Below are 12889 nucleotides of genomic sequence, written 5' to 3' on the forward strand. Positions count from 1 at the left end.
CAGTGCTGTCCCAGCCCAGGATGGCAGTGAGCAAAACAGACAACAGCCCCTGCCCTCGTGGCGCTTAGAGTCAGCGGGGAGTGACGGACAGCACAGAAGTCTGTGGGTCCTGGTGGGGAGCAGGTGCCTGAGGTGAGACCTGTCCCTGCAGGCGTGAGGGGGGAGCGTCTGTCCTTCCCCACACCATGGCCTAGGTCACAGCCAGGGACTAGGGACCACCGCCGGGCACCAGGCAGGGGCTGGTCTCCTGTCACCTCTGTGGCCTCCCCCACTCGCATGTGCTTGGGCTCCCAGGATTTGGTCTCCCAGGATCCCTGGTGGAGGACCAGGCCGCCCAGGGTGGGGAGCCGCAGGCAGGCACCGGAGCCTCCCGGGTATCTTCCCATCAACCGAGTCCGTGGCTTCCTCCCACACACTGCACCCCTGTTTCCATGGCAGCAGGTCACTTTGAGTGGCGTGACAGATTGCAGAGCCCCCATGAGGGCCTGAAGGTGGGGGCCAGACCCTGTCCAGCCTTGTCACCAGGGAAGGAAGGGCGCCAGGCAGCAACGCAGAGTGGAGGGGCTGGGATCTGCTGCCTTTCACCAGCTCTCAAAGCCCCCAGGCGGGGTCTCCCTCTCTTACACTGATCACTACCCTGATGCAGAGCAGCAGCCAGCAACCCAGCACTTGACCACCGTCCCCACCACCGCCAGCTCTGTCTCCTGTGTCCCAGTGCTGTCCCAGCCCAGGATGGCAGTGAGCAAAACAGACAACAGCCCCTGCCCTCGTGGTGCTTAGAGTCAGCGGGGAGTGACGGACAGCACAGAAGTCTGCGGGTCCTGGTGGGGAGCAGGTGCCTGAGGTGAGACCTGTCCCTGCAGGCGTGAGGGGGGAGCGTGGCCAGAGGTCCTTCGGGGGCCCGCCGCCACACCCTCTAATGGCTCCTGTCACTGTTGCATCTACCAGGCCAGCACTGGCCGTGTGTCCCCAACATCACCCTGCACACCTCGGGACAAGATGCTGTCCAGGGGCCTTCCCCACACAGCCCCCTGCTTCTAGGGAGCTGGCCCCACAGCGGCGGGAGGGGCGCAGTCCGGGCTGGTCTGGGCAGTGCTGGTTCTGCCCCCTCCAGAGGGGCTGGCCGAGCAGCGTGGGGTGGCCGGTGACCCTGAAGGGGTGTCTGCTAGGATTTAGGGCTTGCGTTTTCTTACTCCTAAGAAGACACAAACAGAGCCAGGGCTCCTTCTTCCTGTAGACTCTGTCCTGTCTGGACGTGGGGCCTGGGGCAGCGGCAGCAACGTCATGAACATGAGGGTGTCAGCTGAGGTGAGAGCTGACCCCAGAGACGGTTCAGCCGGGAGGTCAAAGCAGAGAACTCCGGCGCCTGCCTGGACTCCCATCGCCCCGCGGCCGCCGGGCTCCCGCGTGTGTGACAGAACCAATGTCCCTATCACTCGGGACACTCTGTGGCCAGTTTTCTGTCACTGGCAGCAATAAACACTGACCCCTGTGCCACCCGTCGGCACCTCCGCGTCAGTGAAGGTGGCAGTGGGCAGACTCTGGCTGACAGAGCAGCAGAAGGTCATCGGGAGGGGGAAGCAGGCAGACCCGGTGGTCACAGACGCCGGGGGAGGAGACGGGTTCAGGGGCGACTTGAATCAAGGTGCGGCCACGGCACAACCCACCGCCCCAGCTGCCTTGGAATCTCGGGTGCCATCTGCCTCCCCCATGACCACTTCCTCCCGTCACTGGTTGCCAAGTGAAAGTTTGAAACATCTGCTGGGCCGGGTCATGTGCCCCCAGGCTCGCCGGCAGGGAGGCCAGTGCTGGTCCTTCTGCGTCTGAGGCGGGGGGTCGCCTCTCAGCAGGGGGTCCCCCATCAAAGGAGCGGCGTCAGAGGCAGGGCAGCAAGGGACCGAAATGTGGTCCCCACGGCCACCACCCTCCTCCACTGCCATCGTCACCTCCGCCACCACTGCCCCATCATCATCACCACCACCTTCCCCTCCACCACTGTCACTAACATCACTGCCACCACGCTCACTCCCACAGCCGCTGCTGTCACCACCACCATCACCACCCTGAGTCTCTCTCACAAGCTGTCTGCTAACAAATACTTTCGTGTCCAGTGTTCCCTTTGAGTCTCAGAGGAAGCTTTCTTTCTTTTTTTCTTTTTTTTTAAAAGATGACAGGTAAGGGGATCCTAACCCTTGACCTGGTGTCGTCAGCACCACGCTCTCCCAAGTGAGCCGCGGGCCGGCCCTGGAAGCTTTCTTACTACCATGGTGCCCATTTAACTCATTTAACCAGTCAAGCCTTGCCAAGCTTATGGGCTAGAACGTGGTGGGCTGGTGCTGTCGGGCCTGTGATGGGAAGGAAGAAGCGTGGCTGTGTGTCCACCAGCAAACCCCAGTGCCTGGCTATGTGCCAGGACCGGAGCTCCCAAGGTGACCCAAGTGCCCCTCGCTGTGCTGGCCAGGCCTGAGGACCCCGACTGCAGGTGCAGGGCGCTGTGCCCACGGCTGGGCTTCTCCCTCAGTGCTCATGGCTGGTCCTCTGCCGTATGGAGTATATGCCCAGATCCCTCAGGTGAGGCGGGGTGCCCAGGGAGGCTGGACATCCGAAGGTCGGGCCAGGGGCATGGTGGGCACATGGGAGCTACCAAGAGATGGGCACGTGGGGGAGGATCTCCACACACTGGCTGTCCCCCCATCACGTCGCCTGACCTCAGAGCTCTGGGTCAGGTGTGCCCAGCCACTTGGGTGCATGGAGCCAGGAGCACATGTGGAGAGCGCCTGTGACTGCTGGCCTATGCCAGGGCCTGGCCCCCCAGCAGCTTGGGGTCCCTCTGGGACCCTCTGCTTCCTCGTGGGGAAGTGGGAACTGCCCGTGTTCACCCCACAGGCTGCTGAGGGGTCACATGAGGCAGGTGGCCATTGACCTGGGAAATGGGGAGACCCGGGCCGCACCCCACTGAGGCAGAGAGGGCAGGGCCACCTGCATCCACCAGCCCTGGAGATGACCCCGAGGCCCCCCACTCCCGGGGCCATCTGAGGACGCTGTCGGCCAGGCTCTAGGTGGTACTGCCCCGCTCCACTCCTCCGCCAGCTGCTTGCCCTGCCCCGGCCCCAATTTCCTGTAAAGCCCAGAAAGTGGGGTGGCGGAAAAGAAGGGAGGAGCAGGGCCTGCACCCCCTGCCCACCCCCCACCCCCCCGGCTGCAAGCCTCACACACCCCCTGCGGGGCACTGCCCACCCCTTGCCTACATCTCTCCAATCTCGGGTTCAGCAGCTGCCCAGCAGACCCAGGGCTTGGCTGAGACATTCCCCAGCTGACCTGGGGAAGACTGGTCCTCTTTCCCTCTGTTACTGAAGCCACCAGCCCTGCACAGGACCCCCCAGGCATGGGCCGAGGCCCACCCACCCATGCTGTGTGCAGCCCCCCATGGCCCACATGGACGCACACCAGCCCAGGGCGGACACACAAACACACAGACACGACACCGCTCCCTAGGTCAACCCCACACGGCCCCTCCGAGAGGTCGGCCGCCTGCTCCCTCCTTACCCTGCCGCACAGAGACATAGCGCTGGTTGGCAGCCACCAGCACCACCTGTGGGTGACTCTCCTCCAGGTCGAAGAGCTCGTCCTTGCCGGGCCGCGTGTTGCGGCCGGCCTTGAGCGTGCCGGCGGGCCCCACGGGTGCCAGGTAGCGGCCGTCGCAGTCCTTGAAGGCCAGCTTGCCCGCCTTGAACTCGAGCGTGTAGCAGGCGCGGGCCTCGGGCTCCCAGACGAGGTGGCCGTCGCTGCGCAGGTAGCGGCTGTCGCAGGACTTGAGGCAGTACCGCCGGCTCTGGAAGATGAGGGTGAGCAGCGCGTCCACGCCCCACGGCATGTCACCGTCCGCCGCCATCTCGTCCTCCTGCGGGCACAGGTGCACGTAGCGCCGCCGGCTCACGCTCAGCAGGTGCGCCTGCGGGTGGATGGCCAGGTGCACCGTCCACAGCTCGGCCGGGGAGATGGCCGTGGCGAAGCAGGACAACCGGTCCTCCGTGCCACCAAAGAAGCGGCCGTGCGGCTCCGACTGCAGCACCCAGCGCCCATCGGGCTGCGGCAGGACCAGGAAGCGGCAGTCGCGGCCCGGCCGCTCCGCCTCGCAGGCCACACGCCCGTCGTCGCCGGCCGACAGGTAGCGGCCCAGGTGGCTGCTGCGGAACAGCAGCGCCGCGCCCTGGCCCGGGTCCGGCTCCAGCAGCCAGATCTGCTTCCTCTTGAGGCTGGGCGCCGAGGCGTTGACCTTGAAGCCGAAGCTCTCCGCGGTCAGGTAGCGGTCGCTGTCGTTGACGAGGCCAAACTGGATCTTCAGCACCTGGTGCAGACCATTGGTTGGCATCTTCGGTCCAGCGTGTCCCCGAGGGGCCTGGGACACTCTCTCTGAGGGCTCACGGCCCCCGCCGGCCCCCGGGGGCCCGGCCCAGCCCCGCCGGCGTCATGGACCCGCAGCTCCCGTGTCTCTGCCTCTGGCCCGTGGCCGCTGCAGCTCTCGCAGGAGGTGGCAGCAGAGGGCGGGCCGGGGGGAGGGTGGCCCGGAGGCGCGGCTCAGGGGCTCAGGGGCTCAGGGGCTCAGGGCCGGCGGCCGCCTTTCATTACCCTCAGCATGGATTTCAGCCACTCCCGGATTGCACGGAGGCCGGAGCCAGGGCTGCGGGGCTGGAGGGCACGGCCAACCACCCCTGTCCTCACCGGCGGTGGCCCCAGCCCACGGCCTGAGCCCTGCACCCCGCTTCGTGGCCCTGCTCCCCCTCTCCAGCCCCCCACCTGGGGCCCCTGCCCCACCGCACGGACACCAGCCAGCCCAGCTCCTTCCCGATGTAGAAAAAGCCGCCCGATGGAAAACTCACAGCACGGCCGCAACCCGATCGCAGCCCTCCGCCCTTGGTGGCCGCCAGACCCACGGCGGGATCCAGTTACTGCTTCTCTGATTCCTGCTGCCAGGAGCATGGCAAGGCCCCCGCCCCAGCAGCCTGCAGCCCCCTAGGCCGGCCCCTGGCTTCGTGGTTCCTGCTCCAGCCTGCAGCTCTGCGGCTGACACCTCCCTGCAGTTGCCAGTTGGCCTGGGCCCTGGGCTGTGAAAGTGGCAGGAGAGATGATCGTGCCGGGGCTGAGGGCCCCACGGCCCCCATCTGTGGCACCTCGACCTGAGCCACGGCGTGCTGCACTGGTCCCACAGAAAAGGCTCCTGGCTAGAGAAGAGCAGCTGTGCCTATGAGGGACTCAGTGACCCCCACCCCAAGGGCTGCGTGTGCACCCCACAGGCATCAGGCTGCTGCTAGACCTGGGGTCAGAGCCCCCATCTGTGGCACCTCGACCTGAGCCACGGCGTGCTGCGCTGGTCCCACAGAAAAGGCTCCTGGCTAGAGAAGAGCAGCTGTGCCTATGAGGGACTCAGTGACGCCCACCCCAAGGGCTGCGTGTGCACCCCACAGGCATCAGGCTGCTGCTAGACCTGGGGTCAGAGGACTGTCCAGCTCCCAGCTCACTCCCGTGTGCCCTGAGCAAGTCTGCAGGCCACAAGGCCGCTTCCTCCTCTACGGTGATCTCAGGGTGAAGCCAACCCCATGTGGTCTTCGGTAGACTTGCTGGGTGGCCTTGGGGACACTGGAACTGCCACTTATGTGGCCGGAGCAACTGGACTGGCTGCAGGTCTTTGTGGATGTGGGTCCAGGGGCCGTTTGCCCGGTGCTCCCAGAGGTGGCCCTGGGAATCCGGCAGAGGGATGAGGCTGGAAGCTGGCCACACCGGACTCCCAGGCTGCCTGCTGCACCCTCCACCCTGAGCCTGAGGGGGCATCTCTGGGGGGCCGCAGTGGGGCTGGCTCAGCTGTGCCCTGCCTGCCTGTCTCCTGCACCTGCCTCAGAGGCTGGGAGCCATGTAGTGAAACCAGAGCTGCCAGGCCTGGGCCAGGGCCAGCCTCGGTGTCCTCTTATACAGTGTGGGACTCTCAGACCTCTACGGTGCAGCTCCAGCTTTGCCTCCAGAATTTTGCCCTGCCCGCCCTCAAGTGGCCTTGGGTGGGGCCCCATGCTGTGGGGGTCTGGCTGTGCACACGTGGGCCCCAGGCAGGCGGGCAGACAGGCACAGTGTCAGGAGTCCTTCCTCCATTCTCCAACCTGGGGCCGTGACTGTGCAGGGCACATGCAGACACTGAGGAAACGCAGGGTCCTGTCCCACACTCGGTGCCAGAGCAAGGCATGGGGAGGACTTGTGCACACATCCTCCAGTGTGGCACAGCGCACGCCAGTGGGCAGCCACACCAGGGGTGGTTTTTGTCTGCTTCTGTGGTCCATGCTCATGGGGCACTGACGTGTGCATGACCAGCCTGTGTGGAGGCACCGTTGTAGGGACACACAGTCTGGGGTTGCACCCCCTCCTCAGGGACGACGCCCCGGCACCCACACAATCCCTCCACAGTTCCCAGGAAGCCAGGGACCCAGGCTGAGCTGCAAAGCCAGGGAGTGTCCCTGGTCTGGTGGTACAAGCTGGTGATGCCCGCACCTCGGTTTCCCACTGAACCCCAAAGGCAGGGCTTGGTTGGTCTGTGTGTGGTGGGGTGAAGCCTGAGGGTCAGCCATGCCCCCAGTACCCCCGGGTGTGGACACGGGCCATCCCTCCACTCCCCCAAGTCCAGGCAGGCTGCAAAGGGGACTGGGACGTCCCATCCCTCTGATTAGCATAATGGGCTCATTAGCACTGACTGGCGCTGGCAGGCGCCACAGGCATCAGGTGCCCGGCGGGTGGAAGCCTGGCCGCCAGGCGCTAAGTGGGCCTGGCTCTGGGCAGCCTCTCGGTGGCAGAGCCAGAAGTGGTGGAGGCCCCTCAAGTGCAGAGCTGCACGGCTCCAGGTGGGGTGGGACTGACCGAGGGGTGTGAGCCAAGGCGGACTCTTGGGCCCTGGGGGAGGGGATCTGGATGGTGGCCTCCAGCACAGGCTTCCTTGGAGGTGGGCAGGATTCCCCCCTCCCAGCCCCTGCCTCAGGACCCAGGCTCGCCCAGCTGCCTGCTAGGGTAATGTTTCCTTCCTAGATCCCTAGCCAGGTTTCTGACACACAGGAGGTACTTAATAAGTGCCTGTGATTGTTTGATGTGGGGTCTGGTTCTTCTGTGATGGGCTGAGCTTCTGCAGATAAGTGCAGCATTGTGCATGTGTGTCTGTGGGTGTCTGTGTGCAGGTGCCCATGGAGAGGGGCTGGGCAGAGGCTGCCAGCCCAGGCCCCTGGAGATACTGCCCTGGATCTCAGCCTCAGAGCCCACTCACAGCTGCCCAGTAGGGTGATCAGGCCGTGCACTACCCAAAGGAGCCTGTTCCCAGGATGTCACTCATGCCCCAGGCGTATACTACTTGAAAGAGCCCATGGCATGCCTGGGCACTCCAGCCCCCCTGCAGTGTCCTCAGGTGGCAGGGAGGGCCCCTCCCATGGAACCCCACACTGCTGTGTGGTTGTGCACCACACTGGAGGGTGCCCACGTGGCCTCCCACTTGGGGTGCACAAACATGCCTCCCCCTGTGGCCTGTCCAGTCTGCACTCCGGGGACATCCAAAATCGCTGTCACTGTGGGAGCCCCATTTGCTCTCCCCCCCCAGCTCTAACCCTGGGGTGTGGAGGCCTATACCCAGTGTGTGCCCACTACCCAGGCTGCCATTGTCATCCACTGGACAGGCCTGGGCATGGATGTCAGGCCACTCCATGCACCAACTTAAATATATTGAGTTGAGCAGGGGACCCCTCTTTCTGATGGGCACCAAGAGGCCATTTGGGTGAGCAGCGCCGCTGCCCCCTAGTTCAGGGAGTGGACAACCACAGATGGGTATAGAAGGTGGGCCCTCCTAGCTATAGCTGGGTCTGGAAGGCAGGGATTACCTTAGCCATTAGAATCCCCAGCAGACAAAGCCAGGGCTTGAGCCTCAGCCCCCTGTCCCACTTAGTGAGGGCCCTGCTGGGGCCAGGAGCAGAAAGAGCCTCGAAGCCCCCCAGGCCCCTGGTGTCCACCTTAGAAGTGTCAGGAAACTTCCTTTCCCAGGATGCTGGGGGATGAGTTGCCCTGGCCACTGGAGGGTCCCCTCCTCCCCCTCCCCCCCACCTAGTTGGTCTCCTCTGGGGCTATGCAGGGAAGGACCCTGGTCCCCCATGTCTAAACCGCTGGCCCTGGATGCTAGAGCCCAGCCTGGGCTCCTGCAGCACGCTACCTGCTGCCATGGCAACCAGCACGTGCTCCAGGCTGGGTGCCTAGTGACGCTGATGCTGGTGGCGTGAGCTGGCACAGGCATGCGGGTGTGGGCTGGGGGAGGGGGCAGCTCTCCACCCAGCTGGCCTGGAGCCCTGGAAACTGAGAAACGGAGCCAGGGACAGCCCCATGGCTGAGGGCCACTCCCTTCACAGCCCAGGTCTGCGACCCACGTTCTTGCTTGGGCTGTCCTCCCCACAGGGGATCGGAGGAAATCCCCAGCACCCCACCCCACTTCCCAGTGCCCCACCTCAGCCCTAGGCTCTGACTAGCTGCCGTTGACATCTCTGTTCCCGATGCGTCCCCATGTGATCTGCTCTCCTGCTCCCCCCACGGCCAGGCCACGCTGGCCAGCCCTGCATGGAGGAGGGCCACCCTGTTGGTTGGGGCACTGCTCGGCACAGCCCAAGACCCTGATTTCCTCCTCCTGGTCCGCACCCGGGGTCCCTCTCGGCAGGGGCCTGCTGTCTGCATTGTTCTGGAAACAGGGGCGAGGGCTTGGTTGCCTCATGATTTTTTCATGGCTGAGTTCTGCTCCTCCGCAGTTCCACTTACACGGCGAGGGGGGCCCCCGCTTCTCTCACCCTGGCCTGGGTTGGTTTACTGAGGCCTGCAGGCCCGGTTTAGGGTGACAGGCTCCTCTCGGGAAGGCTTGGGGGAGTGTTGGAATGAAGAGCTTCAGACTGTGCCGTGTGTGCCTCCTGCCCGCCCCGTGTGAACACCCCCAGCCCCGTGCCCCCCGTCTTGGCAAGCAGCCAGCCGAAGCACTGCTCCCGCGGTTCTCCACCCGCTTCAAGCAGAGAGCTGCTGGCTGGGCAGAGAAGCCCTCCCCCTGGGACTGCCAGGGTGGAAAGCCGGCGCAGCTTCCTGGGTTGGTCTCTTGTAAAATCATAAAGTCAGGGTGGGGGCTGTGCCTGGGACAGGAGGAGGAAAGGGTGCCTTGCGGGGCAAGAGGTGGAGCAGGAGAGCCTGGAGGCCTCTGGGCCCTGCCGGAACACCCTAGGCCCAGCAAGGCTGAAAGTCCCCAAAGGGACCACAAGAGCAGATCTGAGGGCATCTCAGCAAGGCCTGGTGCCCCATGACCACTGGGGCAACCCTCCAACACCCAAACCCCAGGACCTTTGCATATTCCTGGGACTGGAGGACAACATTCACAAGAATACCTGAGAGGGAGCCCCTGGCTGCACGGAGCTCAGCGTAAGGACCAGAAAATAGATGGCTGTTTATTACCCAGCCGGGTTCACAGCTGCACAGCCACAGACGTGCCAACGCGTGGTGTGGGCAGCCACGAGCCTGCAACTCTGCAGCTTCTGCCGAGCCCCCGACCCGAGTATATTCACACATGCACACGTACACCCACCCACAGTGCCACATCTACCTGCAGAAGCTCAGCCAATCACCTAAGAACCATGCTGCCCACATCAAACAATCACAGGCACTTACTGAGTACCTACTGTGTGCCAGAAACCTTGCCAGGGATCCAGAAGTGGATTAAGTCCATCTCTGACTTCTGGGGCAAAACAGAAATGGACCCTTCACTGTTCTGCAGTGGGACAGGCTCTGCACACAGCTATCGTCACAGTGCCAAACAGACCCATGGGGTCTGTGCCGCACCACTCAGTGCAAGATATTAGTGGTGATCTGCTTTCTAGAAAAGTCTTGCCTATAGTTAATGCAATACACAGCACAGAGAGCAAGAGAGAAGCCTTGGGAATTAAAACTATGATAGTTTGTGACAACAGAATGTGATACATGATCCTGGATTAAATCAAGGAAAATGCCACAGAGCACATTGTTGGGACAAGTGACATTATTAAATATGGACTGTAGGTTAAACACTATCATAATGATGTTAAATCCCCTGATTTCGATCACTGTATTGTGGTTATGAGACAATGTCCTTGTTCTTAGAAAAAACACACTGAAATATTAAGGGCATCATTGCCTGAATCCTGCTCCCAAACGGCTCAGAAATACAAAGCGACAGAATAGTGAGAAAGTGCAGGAAGACGTTTAAAAGTAGGTAAGTTTGAAATTATTTTTGGGGGCCGGCCCAGTGGCGCACTGGAAAGTGTGCCACTTGGGAGCGCGGTGGTGCTCCTGCCGGGGGTTCGGATCCCATGTGGAGACCGGTTCCCGCTCACTGGCTGAGTGCAAGTGTGCCACTTGGGAGCGCGGTGGTGCTCCTGCCAAGGGTTCGGATCCCATGTGGAGACCGGTTCCCGCTCACTGGCTGAGTGCGGTGTGGGCGCAACACCGAGGGTTGCGATCCCGTTACCGGTCAGTAAAAAAAGACAAAAAGGAAAAAAAAAAAAGAAATTATTTTTTAAAAAAGGTTGAAAACTATTGGGCCGGCCCGGTGGCGCACTGGATAGTGTGCCGCTTGGGAAGCGCGGCGGCGCTCCCACCCGAGGGTTCGGATCCCACATGCAGACCGGTTCCCGCTCACTGGCTGAGCGAGGCGCAGGAGCAACGCCGAGGGTTGCGATCCCGTTGCCGGTCCCCGGTCCGGTGCGGGGGCAACACTGAGGGTTGTGATCCGTTGCTGGACACGGAAAAAAGACAAAAAGACAAAAAAAAAAAAAAAGGTTGAAAACTATAATAACTAAAATGAAAAATTCCACCAAAGGGTTAGAAGTCAAGGAAATATCCCAGAAAGTAAAACAAACAAACAAAAAAAACCCCAAAAAACAAAGTTAGCAATCATAGAAAAAATAAGAATACTAGAGAATTAATCTAGGAGGTCTACCACCTAATTAATAGAAATCCAAAAACGGAAGAGCAGAAAAAAATAAAAGAGGAAGCAAAGAAATGGTCAGAGCAACACTACGAGAAAATTCCCAAGGACTGCGGGATGCTAGTGTCCGGCCCGGAGGCCGGCGAGTGACCAGCGCGGGTGTCGCCAGGCACCGCGAGGAGCTGGAGGTCAGCAGGAGACAGCCTCGGAGCTCCCAGAGAAACACAAAACAGTCACGCACGTTGGATCAGGAACCAAACGACATTCATCTCCCAACAGCAACAGGACAAGCGAGAGACAAGCCTCCGAACTCTGAGGCGACATCCTCAACTTGAAATCCCATCCCCTGCCAAGCTACTCATGGAGGGCAAGGGCGAAATACAGGGTCTGCTGATCCATAAACTCGAGATGTCACTCAAGGGCCAGCCCCGCCGCTCCCGTCGGGCGGCCTGGGGGGTCACCTTACCACCAAGCCTCAGTCCACCCTGGGAAAGCGGCGTGAGGACTGGGGGAAAGGGGGCCCATCAGAGTGCCCAGCACATAACCCTCAGGAGAGCTGCGGCTGCTGTGGCAGGGGCCACATGGCGGCGGCTCCCCGGGAGGACTCCTTCCCACTGTCCTGCTGGACACATGGATTGGGCCCACCAGCCTGTCCAACCCCAGGAGGTGGAGGTCCCACCTGGCCAATCCCTGGTAATGACCAAACCCCACTGGGGTCTCTGCAGGGCTGCCCTCTCCACCTGCAGGGTCACCTCCTGCATCTGTCCTCTGCTCTTCACACCACCCAAGGGCATTCAGTGGTTCCCCATGGCCCCAGGAGGAAGTGTGACTGCTGTAGTGTGGCATTCGAGGTCCCCCTATCTGTGCCCCTGCCTACCTTCCTGGAGCTAGCCCAGCCCCAAACAACCTGGCCCCACAGCTCACAGTCCTGGGGGGGCCCCTTCACACCCTGGAAAGGTTGAATAACCACCCCCCATCCCCAACCCCAGCCTCCTACAGCCGGCAGGGAGGAGCAGTGTGCGTGGGGGCTCCTGGTGCCACCTTTTCCTGCTGTGTGACCTTGAACCAGCCTCTCAGCCTCTCTGAGCCTCCCCTTCCTTTTCTTGGAAATGGCCTCTCCTGGGGTGGCCAAGTGGCTGAAATAACCCTCTGTTGCCCAGTAAGCAGACAGGGCAAGGCAGCTGGCCACCAAACCTCCCCGGGCACCGGTCTTGTATCCAACAGACACATCAGGCCCTGGAATTGCCCTTGCTCTGGGGTCCCTTAGTGGGTGCTGTGTGCCTGGGTCATCCCGCCTGCACTGGCCTTGTCTGGCAGGGAGCCCAGGCCCTGGCCCTCCCCTCGTCCTCTGTGCTGGGTGTGGGCTGACCCCAAGCCCACCTTCCCTGTGCATCAGCACTGGCTTAGGTCACCCTGGCAGGCGACGGTGACTCAGCGGCCCACCCAGAGCCCAGAGACCCCGCCGGTGGCTGCGGGGGTCCCTCCTGTCCGGCGCCCGGGCCAGGGAGGAGGGGAAGCAAGCGGCAGGCAGGTGCCGCCAACTCCTTGCCTGGCCCTCCGGCCCTCGGTGGCGACAGCAGGACCCACCTGGCGGCCCACCTGGGAATGACACCCGCCGTCACCCCCGGGCTTCCCACACGGCCCACGCCAGGGGCGCCATCTCCTGGCATCTGCGAGCTTGTGCCCCTGGCGGAGCGTCCTGGCCCCCAGCTGGCGCCCTGTCCCCGGGGTCTGAGCGGAGGCGAGACCGCTGGGCGCGGGGGACGCCGAGAGTGCGGGGCCTCGTCTGCGTGTTTCGGGGCAGCCTCTTCCGTACTGCCCGGCCGCAGACTGGCTTTCCAGGAGGGCCCGCCACGTGTCCCGGGGACACTGGCGCTGACCCCAGAGGGC

At 62.7% G+C, this 12889-nt stretch overlaps 1 protein-coding gene and 1 long non-coding RNA gene across 2 annotated transcripts in view; one reads left to right on the forward strand and one right to left on the reverse strand.

Moving 5' to 3' along the window:
• Window positions 1-4461, reverse strand: part of FSCN2 (fascin actin-bundling protein 2, retinal) — an 11842-nt gene extending 7381 nt beyond the window's left edge. The window contains 1 exon segment of the mRNA XM_008568846.1: window positions 3547-4461. Coding sequence (XP_008567068.1) covers window positions 3547-4372 — 826 coding nt within the window. The 5' untranslated portion in view covers window positions 4373-4461.
• On the forward strand, window positions 684-1500 carry LOC103587381. The gene is made up of 2 exons (XR_550220.1): window positions 684-844; window positions 1238-1500. It is a non-coding gene; the product is annotated as an uncharacterized LOC103587381 (long non-coding RNA).
• Window positions 4462-12889: the final 8428 nt, after the last annotated feature.

The sequence above is a fragment of the Galeopterus variegatus genome, unplaced genomic scaffold (genome assembly GCF_000696425.1).
Source record: "Galeopterus variegatus unplaced genomic scaffold, G_variegatus-3.0.2 Scaffold446, whole genome shotgun sequence".
NCBI lineage: Eukaryota > Metazoa > Chordata > Mammalia > Dermoptera > Cynocephalidae > Galeopterus > Galeopterus variegatus.